Source organism: Athene noctua, chromosome 2, assembly GCF_965140245.1.
Source record: "Athene noctua chromosome 2, bAthNoc1.hap1.1, whole genome shotgun sequence".
Taxonomy (NCBI): domain Eukaryota; kingdom Metazoa; phylum Chordata; class Aves; order Strigiformes; family Strigidae; genus Athene; species Athene noctua.
The window spans coordinates 34,706,711-34,729,307 of NC_134038.1; the positions used below are offsets into that span (position 1 = coordinate 34,706,711).

The window sequence follows — 22,597 nt, forward strand, 5'->3', positions numbered from 1 at the left end:
CTCAACAACCACTAACCAGTTCTGTCACAATGAAAAAATTATATACACATCTGAAACAGTAATATTAAAACAACAACTAAAACAAGAAATAAAAAATGAATCTGTGCAGTTAAAAGATCTAAAAATAATATCAACTTCTATACATATTTGTCAGACTGCAGTGTCCACAGTTACAGCTGTATGTGGCAGTCAGAACAGTGAGTATTCTTTCCAAATCATGAGGTGTTTTAAGAAACACCCCCAGTGGTGGCTGCTGAGGAAATAATTTCCTTTTTCATCCTGAGATTTTAAATGTGCAAGTGTCCTACCAATTTATCTAGTGCACAAAAAGGAAGAAGGGAAGGAAGAAGGGAAGGAAGAAGGGAAGGAAGGGGGGAAGGAAGGGAGGAAGGGAGGAAGGAAGGAAGGAAGGAAGGAAGGAAGGAAGGAAGGAAGGAAGGAAGGAAGGAAGGAAGGAAGGAAGGAAGGAAGGGTAAGACAGAGACAGAAACATTATCACAATGGTTTTTGTTTCAAAATAGATTGCTGTGCAATGACTGAAGCCTGATTTGTAGACATTTTGTATTCTTGTCCAGAGCCTTGAGGAGGGGAAGGTAATGGAGTTTCTGGAGTTGCTGAAAAAAAGCATAGAAAGAATTACACATTTTATATTCTACATACACATATGCATACTACTACACCGAAATGAAGTTCTGTAACATTTGCTATGCTAGGGAAATAGGATATTTTAATTAGCAGAATTTTTAGTTTATTAAAAATTTTACATGTGAAAACAATGATATATCAGAATGGTGCTGAATTTTAAACATTAGGTTAAATTCAGGCCAAAGTATCTTATGTAACACTCTTTATATACGTATGTTTGTAATGCACAATTATTTTAATTAAGAATGCTGATGAAATAACTGAGCACTGACAGGCCACCATTCTAATTAATATTTTTAAATGTAACAGTGGAATGTTATGACAGAAGGCTAGCTTGCAATTACTTACAAATCTGTTCTGTATGTACAGGAGCAGACATTGAACTTATAAGGATAGTTTGGCCAGTTAATGGATCTTGGGCTAAGTGAGGATGTACTGGATGATGCAGATGACTGGCATCATTAGAAGTACCTGTAAAAATAACATAAGCATGTATCAATTTGAAAGAGCATGTTGCTGCCAGCAAATTCAATAATTACATTTCTGCAAAGCAAATATTTTGATTGGCAATTTGAATAACTGCCTCTGGGTATTCATTAAACAATTTTACCAGACTTCAACCGTATTAATCACTGTGTTTATTTTCACTGTTTTGACTGCATTAACAGAGGATTTCACAAAATATTTGTAAGGATTCTTCTATCTGCCTAGGGAATTGTATGTCTAGATATTCAGCAATGACTGAGAAGTACACAGCACAATCTGAGGTTGTAGGACTGAGTTAACAAGATGAGCAGCCAAGACAAGAAGGCTTTAGCTAACAATCACATGAACCAAAGCTCAGTCAGAAAGGCAGTGGTCAAAGTGTTTGATAACATCATGATTCCCTCAAAATCCCAGTATGCTAAACTCAACATTATACAACATGGTAAATTTAACAAGTTGTTAGCTTACCTCCTAGTAACATTTCCTGAAGCAAACTGTCAATTTTAACAATTCCAAATAGTTTAACCAACTGTATTTGCTCAATCATTTGCCAAGTGATGCTCTGGAGTGTAGGCAGTAGAAGCAGAAGTTCTCCAAATCGTCCTCGGGAGTCGTACTGACGATCATTAATATAATCCTCTAAACTGATTTGGACTTGGAACCGCATATTTTTAATCTTCATTGGATTACTCAGGCCTTTTGCATCTTAAAAAATGACAAAACCTTGAAGTCAAGGCAGGTTATGATTTGGGAGGAGCATCTTAAGTGGTTTTTTTATTTTATTCTTTTCCATCAAGCTAGATAACATGAGTAGATGCTACATCAACAAAAATAACTTTCAGCATAATCACATATAATTCTGAGAGATATTTTCAAAAAGGTACCTGGATCAAAAAACACAATTGCTTTCAAGCAAGCGTACTCATTGTCGTCTATCTGAATCTCCTGGAAGGGTCGAACTAATTCATCTAGAATCCGATTTGCCACTCGGCTGATCTCTACTTCAGTACTGTTGCGATGGATTATGTAATTGTTGCCTTAGAAAGAAAGGATACCAACATGTGGATTGATATAAAGACTTTGATGTAATGTACTAGAACAAGCCCATTTTCAAAAGCACATTTCATTTTGCTTAATCAAATTAATATTTTTTTAAGTAATAACTATCCTTGTAGCATACAAAACTGTTCTTTGCAAACATACTATATATGTAAAATATGGCTCTCAGTAAATAATCTGTGCATGTAAATATGCCCACATGTTAGTTACTGATTAGTCCACAGGACTAATTTGAATTTGTCCATATTTGAATGCACAACTATGGAGCAAATAGGCTTTTATCTTATAGATAAAGGTAAACAGATCCAAAAATTTCTTCTTCCCCCATTAAAATAATGTATCTCAAGCTGAATGATTAGGATTTGTGAATGGACAAACAAGCTTTCTTCCAGAGGAGACACCAGGAATGCTTTTTTTTCTAACAGATGCTTCTGTTACTCCTAATAAAATTTAGAAGTATTATAAAATTTTCCGTAAAGAATGAATTTTCTCTGCTCTTTTAATTAGAAATTTCCATTTTGGAGACATCTCCATCACGGCATCTTAATTCACATTCTGTCCAAAAATCATTTAATGTAAGTGGTGAGATCAGTGGGAAAGCCACAGAGTTTCTGGAAGTCACCAAGCAGTTTTTGAAAGAAGAGCTGATGATATATCATAAGAAATCCATGCCAAAATGACTCATAAGCTTTACCTCCAAGTATCAGAAATAAGCCTTGGAGACTTAAGTTGTTTCTTCTTTTGTTTCACATATGCTGATGCTGGAGATGCTGACTATAATTTTCTGCTTATTATTTTCCTTATTACCTGCTAATCCAAATAAAACTGCAAATATTTCTTTTTTATTTCTGTTAATTTTGTCAATAAAACTGTATCTAGAGAAAGAACTAGGTTAAGAAAGTAATCTGTATACTTTTTAACTTGAAATTATTGCTGGTGAGAGTAACATTTCCAGACCAAGACCTTCTTAACCTTTTAATGTTATTATATGTGTGAAAATAAATTCAAGCTGATTTAGAGCTATGAAAAGGAAGGCCCAAAGAGGAAGGAGAACAAGTAGTGGAAAACCTCCTTGTACCACATCACCAGTGAAGAAACTAGTTTGAGTCCATATTCCACATAGCGTTGCCTCACATAAAAAATTCTGTCCAAGAAGACCTACGGGCTTTCTCAAAAACCAGCCAAAGTGCTGCACATGTTTAATGAGACCATTTTTGGCAGGGTGCACTTCAGACTGACAGAGTAGTGTCAAACAATGCTAACAAATGCCTCATCACATCACTATACACACAGGCACACAACTCATCATATTACTGTGCCTCTCTGTTGTGTGAACAAAGAGAAGACATGCTTACACCACACGATGACATCCCCTTCCCTAACAGCCATTTCTCTTTATATAAGCCAGTGAAGGAGCCTTTCAAGTGACCAAGAACAGGCTTATGCAGGCGTGACTCCTCCTCGTGCCATGGATGCACCCATCTCCCACATGGCAGGGGACAACAGGCATGATGTTTATATGATGGCCACATGGCAACTGTCAAGGCAGCAGTGACAGGACTCTTGGGAAAGAGAGTTGCAGGGAACAGGTTATCCAGTCTTCTAACCTGTACAGTCTTCTCTGACTATGTCTGAAGGGCTCTTGAGAAAGCTCCAGATAAATGGTTTTCATGAAGACTGAAATTAGTACATGGGCCACAGGTTGGCTGCTCCTATCTTAAGCAAAGGGTTTTTATGGTTTTTTTTTGTTGTTGCTCTGTTCTGTTATTTTACAGGACAAAGGTGCAAAGAGGATGCTAATGTAAGGAGATAATTTTCCAGGAACTCCCTTAGGTTGTGGTTTCTGGTATCCAATAAACATTTAGCTGTATTAACTCACAGGAAACTGTCCACCTGCTTTTGCTGGAACAGGTCATGTGACATTATGTCATTAATAGCTATTTAGCATTCACAGAATGCATTGCTTTGATTGTGCTAGAACAGTTGTCCCACTTAAGTGATTACATGGTTGCTAATGTACTATAACATCATCATTATTAATTAAAACAAAACCAATATTTACCTAAAAGTAAAATGTCCTTATACGCCATGGACCGTTTTGCTGCTCCAAGCAACAGGTGTTCCCCAGCATGTGCTCTTAGCAGGGCAACCTCAAGAAAAAAGATCAGCCTCATTAGATGATAAAGCAGTAAGTTCCAATGAGGGCAAAAGAAATGAGGATGCATATTACCATGAGTGTATTCAGCTATAGGTACATGTTTAAGACTGTTAAGATTTTAATGTAAAATGTAAAGTGAATGTAAAAACCTTAACACTGTACTAACAGTACACTATAATTAAATTGTCATCCTCTGTCACTTCTAGCATTTGGTCTAGATTTTAAACATACAGCTCTTCAAAATGCTTCTCAATAAATACAATGCTTGCATTTATTTCCTAGTGCCTATTCCCTTAACAAAATTGTCTCTTGAATTTTAAGTTGACACTAAAGACTCTGGTGGGCTGGAATGAACAGTTACAGTAAATTCAGCACTATCAGTGTTTCATTTTTCTCACCTTGAACCAAAAATTTATGTTGCACTTAAAAGACCCTTTTCCCCAACAAAGCCAGCTATGCTAAACTATCCACTACTGTCAACAAAGAAGAAACCTGATTCATACCAGGAAGGCACTTAAAAATGTGGTCTTTAGTTTACTCTTTGTCACCTATTTGCTTTCCTTAATTTTTAATGTCTGCTTCTGATTTCAGTGCTGGCCTCTGTTTCCTCAAGGAACTCCTCTCTTGGCAAGTAATTCTTTTCTTACAAATCCAAGCCAAAGCTTTATGAGTGATGTAAATGTACACAGCACCGAGGAATACTTAATGTGTTAAGACTTCTCAGGCTCTCAACAGAGTTAACTTATCGGCTCTGGCCTGCTCGATGGTTTGTAAATCAGGCTGATTCCCAGATAAGGATTCTTTTGTTCAAAACCAGATGGTTTATTTTATAATTAAATGCACAGTGCCCCTTAGAAAGAGGCTATCACAAATGCAAAAGTGGCATTTAACTCCCAATACCTTTGTCACTACTCTTTAAGGTACTTAAGGTTCTGGAGTATTTCCCAACATGTACTCTTTATGCACTACAGGGGTGTTTTCAGCCCATCTTTCTAAGCTGCTTTTTTCTTTAAACTTTAACTTTTTAATGAGGACTGATCCTTCTCTTTTCCTTCATGCCATCTTAACAATACAGACAGCAATATTTTTCCTTGCTTTTGTTGCCCTTGTGACACTAATGCATTTAAAATTCTCCTTATTTTGCATTAAAAGATTTTTAACTTGTTGCAGTATGTTGAACTGCATAACCACATATATCATATATGCACATATTATGCATTATGCATAAGCACACATATCATATTCTAATGGGTCTGCAAAGACAACGTTAAGCTCCTATTCTGGGGTGTCTCCTGTGGCCTGAAACACCTCCATATTCCTGAGGAAGAGTGTAAGAAGGAATAAGCTCAGTTTGAATCTCAAACTTAAGAATGATCTAAGCCCGCTTGCAGGATTTTGTTAAAAACTGAGACACTGAAGAGGCAAAAAGAAGAAATTACACAATTCCACTTCACAGAGTCATTTTCAAGATGAATCAGATTTTGGTGGACTGGAATCAAGAGAATCTGAGCTGAGAATTAACTTCCTTCCCAGGCGGACAGGGAGACAATTGCTTACCAGAACAGGAGACACTGGTTCCGAGTGTGCCAGCACAACTTACTCCAAAACCCAGTGATATATTAGGATATATTACAGATGTGATGATAGACCAAACCTCTGTCATACAAACCGTTAAGAATTTTCAAGGTTTGGTGCTTTTTTCTCCCATGTTCATTATATACAATATGATTTTAGTACACTGTATTATATGAAAGATTATTTGCTATGGATTGATATCGGTATGTTTGGCATGTTTAAGATTCTAATGGCTTTTGTTTTTTGCAAATAGAGAAGACCTCCTTCAAATTAAGTAACGTGTCATAAACCATATTATAATGAAAGGTGAACATGAAAAAAATGTTTTCCAAAGTCGAAAAAAAGCATGGAGTTTTTAATAAGATTTTTCTCATTTTTGCATGCAGCTTTGTACCTCTACTTCCAAAAGAATACAGAAACACAAAACACTGAACGACATACTGGTTTGCTACTTCTTTTTGTTAATGTGATAGAGCCTTATCTATTTCCTCTTTTTTTGTGGTGGGGTGGTATTTCAAAACTTTAAAGATTTAAGATGGTGGGTATAGCACCCAGTTCTACTGATCAGACAAAAAATAAGTGTTTAATCATAACATTTAAATATCACAGAAATAACAGGACAGTAATTAAGTTCTCTCTTTTGTCTCCTCTTATACCTGGTCATCCAGTGGTAATTCACAGAAGCCTGGAATATATTTAGCCCATTCCACCAGGACCAAAAGTTGTTGCTTCATAGATTCACAGACATCACTAATACCAGCAATTTTCTTAACATTTATGTCAGTGCTAGCACCAGGACTGGAGATTGAGATCTGTCCATAGTGAGACAAAAAAATCAACAGTATTAAATTTCATATAATTGCATTTTCACTGGTTAACAGCATATTTAAGAAAAAATCGCAGCAGTAATCATGCGTACTCCTGAGAAATTCATTGACCACATGGACCATTAGTCTGCACGTAAATTATAAAATTTTATTTCTCATTATTGCCAGTATGTATTACAGTATGTTAAAAATTACACTATTCATATCATGATACAATATCTTCTCATTCCAAAATACTCTTTTTAAATATACCAGAGCCCTTATTATCTGTAGGAGGGAGGTGGGTTTTTTATTCCTTTAAACTGGTTGACATTTACTTCAGAAAAAAAAAAAAAAAAGAGCTCATAGGTGCATGCAGTAACATTAAGGGCAAAGAAAGAGAGAAATAAAGGGGTAGCATGTTCTAGTGAAAAGATAAGTATCATTAACTTTAGAAGGTAAAATGGGGGTTTTTTAGTGCCTGGAGGAGAATGGTTTGTAATGATGAAGCAGCAGTATAGGTGGAGGCCTGAGACGTTTCAGAGCAAATGTAAAGGATATGGGTGTGCATTAGACCACCTGCAGTGAACAGTGTGCTGTGAAATAAGAACAGAGCAATATCTTTCTGGGCCTGAAGCTGGGGCACTTTCACATAATCACTGAGCCAAATCCTGAAATTCTTAATGACTTTTCAAGGAAAGGAACAAAACCAGGCTTGCTGTTAAGCCTAACAGGAAAGACAAGATAAAACAAAGACTGAGAAGAGGTCAGTTTATAACTCCTATAATACCAAGGAAGAAAAAAATAAAGAAGAGAGGAAGAGGAAGAGGAAGAGGAAGAGGAAGAGGAAGAGGAAGAGGAAGAGGTCCCACCACAACAACAACAACAAAACCCCACTGCTTTACAAGGCCTATGAACCTGACTTTCACCTTACATTTTATTACAGGAAGCACATCCAAGAATTCTGTATTGATTATCTTCCCTCAAAAAAAAAAAAAAAAAAAAAAAAGTTGTTTGATCTTCCAATACTGTGTACCTAACAAATTTCAGGATGCTGGATGCTGTTTAGGTTGATTCCTACCAGATCCCATTCATTCCCAGATCCATGTTAAACCCCATAATGGGATCTGTGGTGAAATCCCATTATCCTTGGGTGGTCAAAAGGAGTTGCACTTCTGAACTAAAGCTCAGTGCTTCCTCCATAATTCAGTAGTCTAAACCACTGAAAACAGCTTAGCTATTAATGGCAGTTAACTAGCTGAACATTAGTTCTCAGGAAAATACAGCAGCTAGGCAGCTGAAAAAAATCCTCAGACACATAATTCAAAGGCTATCATGTAGGAGAAAGGTCGGAGGTATCATCTCTTTGTAGACAGCATTTGTGAAATGCCTACTGTAATCATGAGTCCATTTCTGGCATCTGTTCTACAAAAACAAAGCCGAAAATACTGAATATAATTCAGATGACAGCTACCAGTAAAGAAAGAGAGTAAAGTAATTCAATGTATTTAATTTTTTCCAGAAGAGTATGAGGAGTTTTGATCAAGATTCAAAAGTACCTACACAAAGAAGAGTGTTCTGAGAGCAGAAAAAAATACTACCATGCACCAACTATTGTTTAACCAGTAGACTTACTGACTCATGTACTTAATACACTGCCCTTCCCTTAATATCTTTTAATCAAAAGTATGCATCTTTATGAATTATATCTTACAGGATAAACTATAGACTCTGTGCTGAAATTACCTGGTAAGCTTCTGCAGGGGATTCATAGGATTAATCCCATGGAGTTCATTATGAACTCCTAGGGTTGCATCTCTTCACCAGGATATGAAGCTATGAACTTTCCTCTCTATTTCTCTATTGCTCTAACCTGACTCTCGTTTCTGCAGTGCAACATGTGAGTCGCTGACTTCACAGAATCATAGATAGACTAGCCCAGGTTGGAAGGAATCTCAAAAGATCCTCTCATCCAACCTTTTGTGGGAAGGGGAACCTAGATGAGATTATCTAGCACCCTGTCCAATTGTATCTTGAAAATCTCCAATGATGGGGACTCTACCATGTCCTTGGAAGTTTGTGCCAGTGATTGATTGTTCTCACTGTAACAAATTTCTTTCTTATATGGAGATGAAACCTCTCCCAATGCAACATGTACCCATTAATGACTTGATGAACATGACAACACTATATCCCTATTGTCCTGAGAACCATCAGAGACACATGCCTTTACTCCTACAATAGTTCAGCATGTCCCTTCCATATTTACATGATCCTGGAAGCCTCTCCTGGGTCTGCAGGAGAAAAAATCATACTTGGACAACTTCCCCCTGTGAGGGATCTTCAGAGACAAAATAATTAATTTTCTCTATTTTAATATGAAAATTTTAAATGGGATGAATGCACCTTCTTCCTCATTTCACAGCTGAAGAACTTGGCCAATGATTTGTGACACCACCACCTCCTCCAAGTCATTCCACAGGACTGAACTCACCTTAGAGACTCATTCAACTGAGGAAAAAACAAGGACTTTTAAGACTTTACTTCTCCATCATGTTAATGTGACTTCTTGGTCTTTGAGGCCAAGAGTGTATCTTCATATATGCTTGGCATAGTGGGAGCAGTTGTCTCCTACTACAACATACCAAGTAATAAGTAGAATAAATTTGTATGTATACACAAGCTGATGTTTTAGGCCAGGAATCTACCATCTGAAAAGAACTTTGTGGCAGGAACAGCTGAAGATGTGATCCTATTTAAGACAGCTCTTATTCCTGAATTGCATATACCAGTTGGAAATTATTAAGTGAGTAACACAAAAAAGCACAATAAGAAAGTTCAAAGAATTACTAAGGAGGTAAAAATATATATTTTTCATACTGTATAGGTATGAAAGGTAGGCAGGTCCATTACGTTCATTTAGTCTGCCCAGACATATGTGCCAAAGACTATCAACCAGTAATTCCTGCATCAATTCTTTACAGGCAGTTCTACCCTAAGAGAGATGCTGATAAAGGATGAGATTGCAAAACATTTGGTGATGTATAAATCAGTCAGCATGAAATCATAAAGGTGGCAGTTAAATTCTAAGTAAGTTAGTAAAAGGTGCAAGAATGCAGAATCAATGACCATGATTTATCTGAGGTGCAGAAAAGGACTGGAGACTGTTCTATTCAGCAATTGATTGGATAGGGAAAAAAAAAAAAAAAAGAAAAAAGAAAATTAAGTTCAGATGAGACAAAGAAAATTTAAAAGTGATATGTGAATAGACTCTGCAGTTGGAACACTTCTGTTTGCCTTATTTATAATGTCTAAGGATATTAAAAATAGGATTTTCAAAAGAATGTAAGGAAATGAGTGTCTACACCCCTTTGAATGTAATGGCTTTGGACAATTTTTTCCCTAATGTTTCATGGTAAAGCCAGACTCAAGGATAGATAGATGCCACCAGCTGCCCGGGACAGCAGCTGATTTAAAAGCAGTAAGAACCATAAAGCTTTATTAAGAAAGGTGCCTAGGACATCTTGTCCTGGACAAAGTAGAAAATTTTTATTGACTTTGCTTTAAGAATGTATTCTATTACTGATTCTTTCATTGGGAAAAGGAATCTGGGTGCACTTTGTAAACAGAAAAAAGTAATCTCAATAATTATATTTAATACAATATGAAACTGAAAAGTGTCTAACTTTAGAATAAAAATGGCCTTGAAGTCATAAAATAATTTTGTAGTAGATCTCAGTACCTGGCGGGAAAGTGTCTCAGCTTGTGACAATGTGCTAATAGAGGGAATATTGCAGCCATCAAAAGTGTTTCTTCTTGTACTTATCCTGTCCCGTTCATTTTGTACAGCTGGAAAAGAATAATCATCTCATTTATTGACTTGCAGACATTGACACACAATACCATTTCAGAAGTTTATTAGATAGCTATAAGAATCAAAAGGTATGACATTCAAAAAAGACCTTGTGCTTTTAGCTCTGAGTAAGGAGGAAGGACGACAATACATGTTTATGGTCTTTATCTGTATACTGTTTGCCTGTAAAAAACAGGTATAACTAATTGTAGATAGATAACTGAATTATGAGAACTTTTGTGCTTGGCTTTATTATAGTAAAACCTCTTTCTTCCTTTGAACTTGAACACATGTTGTTGTTTGTTATTTTAACCAATTTAATAAGTGAGACTTTATGATAACGGTAGAAATGGACATCTCCAGACTGCTGAACAGATGAAGAGCTACAGCATCACCACTGGCAAAATGTCTGTCAGAGGAAGACTGAAAGCCCTATTCCTGCTCTCCTGTGAGAAACCCTGAAACAGGAATGAAACGTGAATTTAACACACTAGTAAGATAATTTTGAAAGTTAAATCTCACGCTCCTCCTCAGTGACACTGCCAGTTTACCTAGCCACTTTACAGAACATTAACTAAGGAAAAAGAAAGAAAAAGCAACAAAAGTGTTTCAGCCCAGTAAGTTTTGTCTCATGGTGTCCCAAAAAAAGGCAGTTGAAAGGGCTTTGGATAAGAAATCCTTAATCAGCACATGCAAGGCTTATGAAGTATCAAGGCTTACTTCTGAACTGAAGGAAGAAGAAAAAACTATCAATCAGATTTTTCTAAAACCTAGATCATGTCCAAGGTTAGGCCAAGAAGAAAATATAAAAAAAAAAAAAAAGAATTGTGCTGATCAAAATCTTTTTATTGCACAAGGAATCTCATCATCTTTTAAGAGCAGCAGCTTTATTTCCAAAGATATGTTTGCTATTTTGTGGGAAACAATCTGCATTACAGAATTTAGGAGTAGTACCAAAGGTTTCAATAAAAAAAATAAAATATTCTATACACTAAATAGTTTTCAGGGTTTATCTGAACAATGCACATAGTTTATTCCAGAGGTGTACTAACTTTTTGCCAAGGACACTCACTGATGGGCCTTTTATTAAGGTCACAGTAAGAAATGTTGTGCAGTGATAAAGTGCTAAATGTTCATGTAGACAGGAAACAAAAATACAACCTTTTTTAAAAGAATGGAGAAAAAAACATTCACTGAATCTTAGCAGCTGAAGTGCTACCTAGATAATTAAAATAAGATCAGCACTGATTAGTATTAGAAAAATAGTAAGCTATTCTGACAATCACTACTGAAAGTCACCGGTGGAAAACTTTGAGAATAATATGAAAATGCTTCAATTTTTCTCCTGCATATGCATAATTTTGAATTATTAGACTAGATTGACTGGATTGCTAATGCTTTTTTGGCAGTTCAGGCTAAAATTGCCTTAAACAGAGATTCCATGAGAAAGGGGGAATATTTGCTCAAAGAGTGCTTGTATAGCTTTTACCAGATGAAGTCCTTCTTACCTTCGTCCTGAAGAAAAGAAAGTGGTTTGCTACAATAGAAACTATCATATAGACCATGCTACACTTATGCTATGAGACATCCCCTGACAGTGCAGGGAGGTATATAACAACACACAAGCAGCAAAATTTACAGTTGAGCATTTTGAATTATTTAGCACTGGGAAGCATTGAATAAACATAGCTTGGATGCAGTGAAAAATGAAAGTTTTATAGGTAGTGGCACCAGAGGAGGCAGAGCGGTGTAAATTATATTAAAAGTTTTGGGCAAAATATATCTTCACTTCATAAACATGAGTCAGCAGCATGCCTCATGGCAATGTCAGCTAGTCATGAACGGGCCACATTAGCATCTTGAGGGAAGTGATTATTTCTCTGGTTTAGGCTTCCCAGTAGATGAATGACGATGGAAAACTGGGCAGTGTCCAGCAGAGGGCTATGGAGGTGAAACCCACAAGATGCGCAAGGTGAATCAGAGAGAGGCATCTTTGTTTATGTGGAAAAGAGGACAAAGGTGGAGGTCTTAATTTCTGAATTTTACAGAAAATAGGGTCAGATTCTTCTCAGATGCACAATGAATGAACAAGAGGCAATGGACACTACCCTAATTGCAGTAAGACACATTCCAGTTAGTTATAAGCAAAAATCTCCTCCCAGTGAGGGTGGTCAAGCACTGGAAGGAGTTGCTGAGAGAAGTTGTGGAATCTTCCCTCTCAGGGACTGTATAAACCTGGCTGGATGGGGTCCCAAGCCATCTGACTGAACCTAGAAGTTAGCCTTGCTTTAAATGGGGGGGGTGGGGGGGTGGGGGGGGGTGGCTGGACTAGATGACAACTAGATGTCCCTTCTGAGCTAAGGCATTCTGTAATTCCAGGTTTTGAAAGTCTGTGAAGCTTTGTTTTTTGTAAAACTTTTTGGGTCTTCCCTTTTCTTCAGATCAGATTGATAATATGTATACAACATGCTACTGATTTTAATGGCTCTAATTCCAAAAGGCTAAACGGTGTTCAAGGAGACCCAGAAGAATGAACAAACCTATTTCATACATACACAGTGTAACACTGTTTAGAACATCCCCATCCAGCTGCAAGGAGAAAATCCATTTTACCTCATACTAAAACTTGATTACTAGCAAAGCAGTACTATAGTATAGATATATAAGAGCATAAAGAAACAGCTCCCTTTATCCTAGGAAAGCTATGTATAGACTAAAAATATTATAGCCTAGTCCCAGTGCAGGAGAACTGCACACTCACATTACAGACTGGCCTTCAGGTAGGTATACCACGCTCCCAACAAAACAGATAGCAAAGTTTGTGATGAACCATTCTGGATTTCTTATTTGAATCTGATCACGATGTCTTTTGCCTCTACATCGTAATTGCCAGTGAAGCAACAGCCCCAAAACCCCAATACAAAAGTCCTCTGTTATTCCCACTGCCTTTCTTTCCCTATTGCTCTGCTCCTATGGTTGTCTGTCCTTCCACTTTGACAGGAGGATCATTGTGACACCCAGGTTTCTTCAAGTCTGTCAGTGAGATGCATAAGTAACAGTCTTCCCATGTTTGAGGTTAATGAGATTAGAAATTCTTTTAAATAATGTGGACATTCCACTGACAGCTACCACTACAGTTCTCACCGCTCCTTTTTTGCTCAACTTCACACTCCTTCTCCTCTATCTTAAATGCTTCAAACATTTAAAACTAAGGGAAAAAAACCAGTAAATTGGCATTGTCATTACTTAGATGGGGTAGAGACAAAATCCCAGATAGAGATTTTATGATTCAAATTTGGTAAAAATTAAAATCTCACACTTTGAACTTTTACAGGATATGGCTCAACACTTAGAAACCAATGAATTTTGGTTCCAGGATTCGTGGATTAAACAGTTGCAAATCCACTCTAAAACATAGATTTGCTAACACTCAAATTGTTAGAACTGCTTACCCACCTGACAATGAGATGATGCTTATTTCACCTCAAAATAAAAGTTGATGCCTCCATCATGAAGGCATTACAGCAGATTTTCCACTGAATTATTCTGCTGGAGATTTTTAGAATTTTTATTACATTTTAAAACTAATTCAGATTATTTCTCTTTGTATATCAAATAATAAATGACTCCATTACCTTCTTTTTTCATTCCTGCTCGAAAACACTTTTTCAAACGACAATATCTGCATTGATTCCTTTTATCCTTGTCAACAATACACTGCCGGCTGAATCTATCAGAGATAAGGAAATGTAAATGTAGAAGAATTAATAAAGCAGCACCCTGATTATGAAGAAGAAAACCAACTAATGTTATTTTGATTTGTTTTTTTAATTAATCAGTCTTGAGTTGTGTTTCATACCTGCTCAGTTTGCAGAAATATATGTGTATGTATACACACATATATGCATTGGAATGAGGAAGTGTGGAAAATTTTGAAGTTATGTGCATCACTTACACCTCAGTTTATTTGTGAGATGTATCAGTAACTAGCTGCATCAAATGATGGTGGAGGGGAAAAAAAAAAACAAACAACTTACAAATAGAAAAAGGAAAGGACAATCGAAGAAAACACCAAATGTCACTGTCATGGAGGACCCATTAGTTGCAAAACCAGTACCTTTGACTGGCAAAGTTTACTCCTTCTGGGAGACACCAATGAACAAGCTACATGTTGTATCATTACAGATGAAAACGTAAATAGGAACTGGGAGGAAAATTTTTTAGCACCACATTGAAATGAAGACATAAGGAAACATAAGGAGCACAACACTGCAAGAAGGCTTACTCACACTCTCATGCACATCTACAGGTACATATATAAGGGCATCCCCTCCTCTCCCTGTTTTTTTGCTTTTGCTTTTTTTGTGTTTGTTAGATAAATCTGTTCTGCAGAGCTCTTCTTGAAATCACTTATATCAGCTCTTGTCACACCACTTTAGGGGTATGTCCATGCTATACCACCATGGTATGTCTATAAGGGACATATTTCCTTATGAGAATATTAAGAACCAAGGAGAGCAAACAACATTTCCAGTAGCAAGCCATCCTTAAAAAATTTTTCTCCTTTGGTGATTTGTCTAAACTCACAAAGGTTTCCACATATTCTGTGCATGGCTTAAAACTGACATTTTATGGACTTGTGCATGCAGACAGCAGTTTGTCAAACATGACGCAATGACCTGCAGACATCCAGAAATTAGCAGATTGCCATTCAGACTGACAGGAGGGAAAATGGTCACTCAAAAAAGCCACGTGTCACCCAAAGTGGAAAGTTGTGCAGATGTACTTGCACAGCCCTTAAAATAAGACTCATAAATCTTAGACTTTTTATTCAGAAACTGCCTTCATAAGAAGAACAATTGAAAATATTTTTTACAAAACAGCGAAGAATTACACTTTTCACATTACCGGTGAAAATATGAGAATTTTCTTTTTTTTTTTCCTAGGAGATGACCTTTGTAATCATAAATGAAAGAATGAAACAGCTCTTGAGTGATGTAATGATATCAACAATATCAACAGACATCTGCAATGCAGTATATGGTATATGTAATATTAAGTATAGTCTTGAATAAAATACTTTTTTTTCCAATGATAAGAATATACCATGAATCACATGCCCATCAAAAATGCTGGTTAGAATTCCTTAAGAAAAAGCTGAAATTATCCTGACATAGTTTTGAAAAGGTCTGAATGTAATTTTTGCTTAAATTCATTCATTTAGTGCCCGCAGATCTTTGGAAATACCTGCATGTATAGACATGATTTTTCCGTATACTGCGTCTAAAGAATCCCTTGCATCCATCACAGCTGGAAGCACCGTAATGTTTTCCAGTCGCTCTGTCCCCACATATTGCACAGAGACTACTGATCCCGTTGTCAGCAGCATTCATGTTGACAGCTTCTCCTGAACTGTCTGAGGATAGGCAAGAACAACATACTTAGTTAGGGACAAAACTTTTGACAACCACCCCATGGACAATTTGTACTTTTTCTGAAGGCTTTTTCTGACCTTTTCTCTTTTAATTGCCACTTACTATTTGTATTGCACAGCATATCTGATTACATCTGGTTCTTATTTAGATGAAGAATTTCAAAGATATAGAGATATTAACAATTTATGAAGTTCACAACAACAAATAATTTTATTCTAAACTCTTTCCAGCTGAAAGGGGTAAAAAATTAAAGTGTAACTCTGCATGTCTAATTACACATACATTCTTACTAACAAGAAGAGGAACTTTGACACAAAGCAGTATTGCCTAGTTAGCTGGCAAAGATCTTGTATATCAGTTCTCATAGGAGCTGGCAATAACTGCCAACTATCATACAAAGATAAAACTGCATACGTGACGTTAAAAAAACGTAACAAAACAAAAAACAAAACACAAGACAGTTTTTGCACAATAGTTAAAAAAAAAAAAAAAAAAAAAAGCTAAAAGAGGACTAAGTGTTATTTCCTCACACAAATTTTCCCAGGGAACATTGGTGCAGACTTTACTTGCACAAAATAATATTATCTACATGATTAACAATTAGTTACTGAATATGGTAATCAATACTGAAGAAATTCACCTGGAATCAAACCAGACATATTTATTCTTCTTTGACTCACAATGTTTAACAGATGTGTTCAAAGAAATAATTGCAAAATAGCTTTTTCTCTTATGCTTCTGGTTTTACAAAAGGAAAGCTGTTTACAATATGCCCTAAACATTTGTAGTTGTTCAGCCAGGGAAAGGAAAGAGTGCCACATTAATCACTTTTTCAAACATGCATTCAAAAGTCAAGTATATGAGTTCATGAACAGTGGACAGGCTGTAAAAGTGAAACTGTTAACACTGATACTTATTATTATTCATATTGTACTAGATCCAACTGAAATGTATTACACAAATACATTGTAAAATTTTCATTGTGTTCCGAAGAGCTTACAATTCAGAGTTCTTTAGTCAAAGAGAGAAGAAGCAACTTTTAAAATTTTGTTTTACAGAGACACAGTTGATAGGAATTGTATTAAAAATTGCTTAAATAAAACCCAAAATCTTGAAGTTAAGAACTCAGTTCTGTAACTATTTTATTTTAAAATTAGGTTTGTCATGACTGGAAAACTATTTTTTAAAAATGGGTTACATAATTATTTTAGCTAGAAAAATATAAAACCTTTGTTTTGGAGTTTTCTAATTTTGCATCATGATGAAACAGAATAATTAAAATTTAAATTTAATGATTAAATATTTCACAGCAATATAAATTGTATAGATATATAAGGATATACTTATTTTCCTTGTTATTATTCTGAAACAAAATGTCTGGGAAATTGACCTGATTTTGCAGAATTCTTTGATTTCAACAGAACTGCGTATTCTGTCTGAATGTGGCTTGTTAAACTTCTCTGAATGTTTCTAATTAATTTGGACAGCTAGGAAAGACACATAGAAAGGTTTGTAAGAGGCAGCCTTCAGTTCTAGACTAGCACTGTAGCTACAAGACAATGTTTTTATAAATGCTATAAGAAAATACTTCAGCTAAAAAAGGAAATTAAACAGAAAAAGGCTATACCTAATAATTATCAAACTAATCACTTAGAGTGAATAATTTAAATAGCTCTATCACCAACACATAATGCAACACAGCACAAATTCCCTGATCTGTTTTCCCATTTTATGTAACATTAACAGACCTGAAAAGCTGCTATTCAGCAAAAAACAAATGACCAATGAAATCACCCGTATTAGAACAAAAAGCAGAGAAGTAATCTAAAAGTTACATAATCTTTGATAGCTTCAAAATCACTTAGGGCATAAAGGACTGGTTTTTTTCTTCCTAAATCAATAACAAAATCTACCTTTCCGTTTACAAATTTTACTGTAAAGTAGCATCAAAAATTCAGATGAAACTTCAAGCTCAACAATAAAAACTAATTTAGGTTCTACATGGCAGGAATATGTGGAAATGCAGGTGCTATGTATTTTTTCTGCAAATCATTTAATATTTGTTCTCCGTTTTAAAAATACATACTACAATAGATCTTTGAATTTTACTTTGATACAATAAAGCGATTTTTTAAGTATATTAGAACACTCGGAAAGCCATTTTAGAGTAGTCTAATTTGCCTTATACTTTTCTTCCTTTTAACAGACTGACATTTTCTTTATTTTTGGCCAGTACTCAATGATAGCAGAACGAAAGCAGTGTGCTTCATGACTTATTGATAAAATTTCTCAAAAATTTATTGCATTAAAAATTCCACCTGAAGTGTTACATTAGCCAAACACATGTAGCTTTTCTTCTAGAAAGCCAATGTGATTTTTTTAAAAAAACACTCTAGTTCATATATACACATACCTAGAAAAGTCTAGATTAACATTTAAATAAATAAAATATTAGTCAACCAATTAGAAAATAGGCATCAAGCAACGGTACCTAATTCTTTTCACAAGCCTCTGGATAATTTTGTCTTGTCCTTCCGGATGTTGTATCTGAAATATACTTTCATGACCAAACTGTCAATACTAGTTATTCATTTGTCTTATAGCAAATAAAGCAACTGCTGAATACACCATTTTCTTCCTTTGATTAACTGACTGGTGACAGTACAGTTCACTTATTTTATTACATATAATCTCTCTTTTACTTTCCTAATGTTAAAGAATTATAATGTTATTAACTTAGTGATGAAGTGTAAAAAAGCAGATACATAGTTTGAAAACAACCCCCAAATGCTCCATTAATAAAGCATTTAGCTAACACCTTACAGAATTACTAAACTTCACTTTTCCTGTTAACTGGCTTGATTTTGCATCACAGAGCATAACTCACCATTGCCATTATACAGAATCTGCATCGTTTCGAACTCCAGTGCTGTATACGTCGGATCTAAAACTTCACTGTAGCTCGCCAATTCCATGTCTAGCATTGGTTCCGAGAGCCTCATCATTGAATGCAAAAACAGTGAAAAAGCTGCTCAGATGCACAACCTTCCCATTCTGTTTCACAGTGATTGATAATCCAAAGTTAACTATAACTGTGTCACTTACGTGCTGCAATGGGAGGAGCTGGAAAACTGCTTCTGCATGCTATATTCTACCTGCTTGCTTTTTTTTTTTTTTTTTTTTTTATGATACAGTGCAACCCTTCTGATAATCCTGGAATGTTTTATGGAATAACCTTATCAGGAGTTGTACTGGTTCCAGTTCTTGAGTGAACCCACGGACGTGCAGGAAGCTTCCTATCTCCTATGCCCTGCTACACACTTGGTTTTCGATGTATGGTATAAACAGTACTAAACAAAGCACTATGACTATGTAAAGACACTGTAGGTTCATATGCCATTTTGCTCTCTGTCTTCAGAACAATAAGGAAGTGTGATACAATTATGGACTATCCTCATACCCAAAACATCCATCATCATATTTTAAAAGACAGCTGCAAAACCTCCCATTATGCTGGCTGCATAGATGCTTAACTAAGGCCTCAAGCAACACAAGCTCTGCAGCAAGGCCAGTTTATAGATCCCCTCCATCACACAGTGTTGCTGCGATGGCTCTGGGCAGCAGACCTTGCACATTCCCAGAAGGGGGGCTTCCTGCTCTAAGCCTTCTTCGTACAAGATGTAATAGCAGCAGGTTGTTTTCAAACATCATTCAGATGCACATGTTTAATTGCTTTAAACATGATATTTTAAACAATATACAAAGGTTTACATGGTAACTAAAATTACCATTTGTTCCTTGGTGCGTATGTTTTGATAAGATTTTCTATAAATAATCTTTTTGCTTTTTCATACAAAATTGTATGCTGCACAGATACAAACATAGCTAAGACTAGCTGAGTTTACATCAAAACTCCAGGCCTGAAAACATTCTGGCATATGAGTAAATTTAAAATAAGGGAATGAATGTAAGATGGAAGATACCATGTATGATGACATGATCAGATCTTGCTAAACCCTCTGCTGTTAGCAGAACTTCTTCAGTGCTGCCATAGCAGGCCCCTCAGTGACTACTAAGGAGAGGGAATGAATTGACCCTTCATACTTGTCATACAAAAACTCATTTCAATTGATTTTTTAATATGGAAAAATCTACACTATATGAAATATGTTCTTTATACTATTTTTTTCACTCTTTGCTAAGGAAAATTCTTACAGTCAAATCTTGCATTTGTAAAAATTTGCCTTCTGGGGGATTTTTGCCATCATGAAGTAAATCACGAACAATTAATGTATACTAAATGACTACTGTAAAATACTAATATATTTTCTTTTTGCCTTATGTGGATCAGAATGCAGTCCTGGAATTAGAGCAGCTGTGGAAAGCAGCTAACGATGAACAGCCTTTAGACCTATGTCAGTTCAAGCTTTATAATGTTCACTAGTATTCAGACCCCTGCACAGTAGATTTCTTTTCCTATAGGACATCTGCACTGTTTTTCAAATTCTGAATGACCTTGCAGCTTGTAGTATGAGATGTTCTTTCAGATTCTATGTCAAGTCATCTACTACTGACAGGCAAGAAATAATAGCCTTAGGTAGGCAGAAGTTTTAAGGTTATAGTCAAATTATACTAAAGTAATTAGTCAAACTGTGAAACACACCTTTGAGATAAGTGATACTGTAAACTTCAGTAAGAAATGATTTTTCAAAATAAATTTTGCAGTAACTGTGAAGAAAGAGAAAGCTACACAATGGTTTTGTTCATGTGGTTTTTGTTGTGCTTTTTCTTTAAATCTGTTGATCTCACAATCACATACAGAAAACATTCCTATCTTATCTTTAAGACTATTAACTCTGTTAATTGTACAGTTCTCCATATTAAATGTAATCATTCTTTCTGATTGTGGTATAAAATAGAACACAAGCTAATAAAATCAAGGTTATTTCCATAAAAGTCTTCCTGACAATAAAAACAAATCTCAAACTACTGTCACTACTGAAAACAGGTTTGGATTTGTTTTGTTTTGTTTTGCTTTGGTTTTTTAACTAAGTAGCAACATGTCCTTTTATCATTCCAGCTTAGTAAGAAATGCAGGTCCCCAGAAGAAAGTTTTAATTATCTCCCATGTCTTCTGAGTAAGGAACACAACTTCACAGTATTTCTAGTTTTGCAAGTATAGTGAGTTGTGCTGGACACACTTGGAAGGCATCTAATTTTTGTCAATAAGCTGGCATATTTATCCAGTATGTTGATAAAACACACATTTTGGTATGTCTCCCCTCCTATTTGCTGGCACACACATGAGACGGTACGCACACAGTCTGCGCTAACCAACCCTAATGAAACCGTACAAGCTGAGCCAGAATGTCTCCTTGCTACAGTAAACTCAAAAGATCTCCAAGTTAGAGAGTTTGTTTGCCAAAGCCTTGCTACCCAGGAAGTGGCGTGCAAATCTATGCACGCCAGCAAGGAATCTCATCTTTGACTTACAACGACGTACGCCCATGGCATACCAGAGACTGAGCGTCCCTCTCCCGTAACACACCCTCAGCGCCAGTCACCATCACATCAGTTCTGCTGCAACCCACTCCCAAGTATTTCATAAATGGTCCATGAGTAATGATTGGGAAATGTTTGCTTGTATTCTAAAACATATAAAATTGTGACGTGTTTGACATAAAAAGATTTGTCACACTGTAGCACTGCTTTATTTAATAGAGATTGCCAGCTTTTTATTTTGTAAATAAAAATGTTAAGAGTTGGAGCAGATCTAAAAATTAGTGATAAAATCTATATGTGTACTACCAAACTTCTTCAACTTCTCAGAAAATAGCCTTTGCTTAAAATCTAAATACCATGATGGAAACATGGCTACAGTCCTCTACAACTCTAAAACATTACAGCAAGTCTCTTAACATTTTCATGCCCCCCTGCCCCCCTCCCCCCAAAAAATTTCAGAGCCAAAATAAGACAAAGTTGCTTCTGAGCTGGTTAAAGGATTTTTCAGAACAATTTATGAATCATGACAGTAAATGCACAGCACAATACCTGCTTCCAGTAAGATGATCAAAGGCACCATCTCATATGCACTTTTCAAACCCAGCATCAACTATCAGCTTTGTTTTGTAAATTTATGACAGATGCTTCTGTGCCTTTTCATTTTGCATCTTCCTTTTAGCTTTGTCCTAAAAATATACTGGTTAAATAAAACACTAGAAAAACAAAGCCAGTACCAGAATTGAATAACAGGTTTTCATGGCACACTTCTTAGGCAAGGTGGTAAGATTAGATGCAACAAATCATTCCAGGAGAAACATAAGTACAAATCTTTGTGGGAAATCTAGGCTAAGCCTGTTTCCATTACACACATTTTTAGACACTTAGACCACCCCAGGCATTCTATAAAAACAAGATTCTTGCACATATTGAAACTGCCTCTTTTTTCAATCGGTGATTCATTATATTGAATTCCACTGTATTATACAGTAAAAATACATAGCTTTCTTTAATAAGTTATGATGAGGACTGGTTTTTCTTTTTTTCATCTTGGCATAACAGAGAACAGACCATTATTGCG

At 35.8% G+C, this 22,597-nt stretch overlaps 1 protein-coding gene across 2 annotated transcripts; it reads right to left on the bottom strand.

Moving 5' to 3' along the window:
* Positions 1–495: 495 nt before the first annotated feature.
* On the bottom strand, positions 496–19,022 carry HNF4G (hepatocyte nuclear factor 4 gamma). 2 transcript variants are annotated; one of them, XM_074897670.1, is made up of 10 exons: positions 18,905–19,022; positions 15,830–15,998; positions 14,218–14,312; positions 10,472–10,578; positions 6,580–6,735; positions 4,253–4,340; positions 2,016–2,168; positions 1,600–1,836; positions 994–1,116; positions 496–614 (listed from the first exon to the last, which is right to left on the bottom strand). In XM_074897670.1, the coding sequence occupies exons 1-10, from the start codon at positions 19,020–19,022 to the stop codon at positions 496–498; spliced, it is 1,365 nt and encodes a 454-aa protein (XP_074753771.1). The 2 variants fall into 2 exon arrangements, with proteins under 2 accessions (XP_074753771.1, XP_074753772.1); XM_074897671.1 differs by having other exon boundaries at positions 15,830–15,994; positions 18,901–19,022.
* Between the last annotated feature and the right edge of the window lie 3,575 nt (positions 19,023–22,597).

Excerpts from the sequence above, each read along its gene's own strand:
- HNF4G (XM_074897670.1), bottom strand. The coding sequence starts at position 19,022 with ATGATGAGGCTCTCGGAACCAATGCTAGACATGGAATTGGCGAGCTAC. Across the intron at positions 15,999-18,904 it reads GATTCTGTATAATGGCAATG|ACAGTTCAGGAGAAGCTGTC; the intron begins GTGAGTTATGCT and ends GCCTATCCTCAG. Across the intron at positions 10,579-14,217 it reads AGCAGGAATGAAAAAAGAAG|CTGTACAAAATGAACGGGAC; the intron begins GTAATGGAGTCA and ends ATTCTTTTCCAG.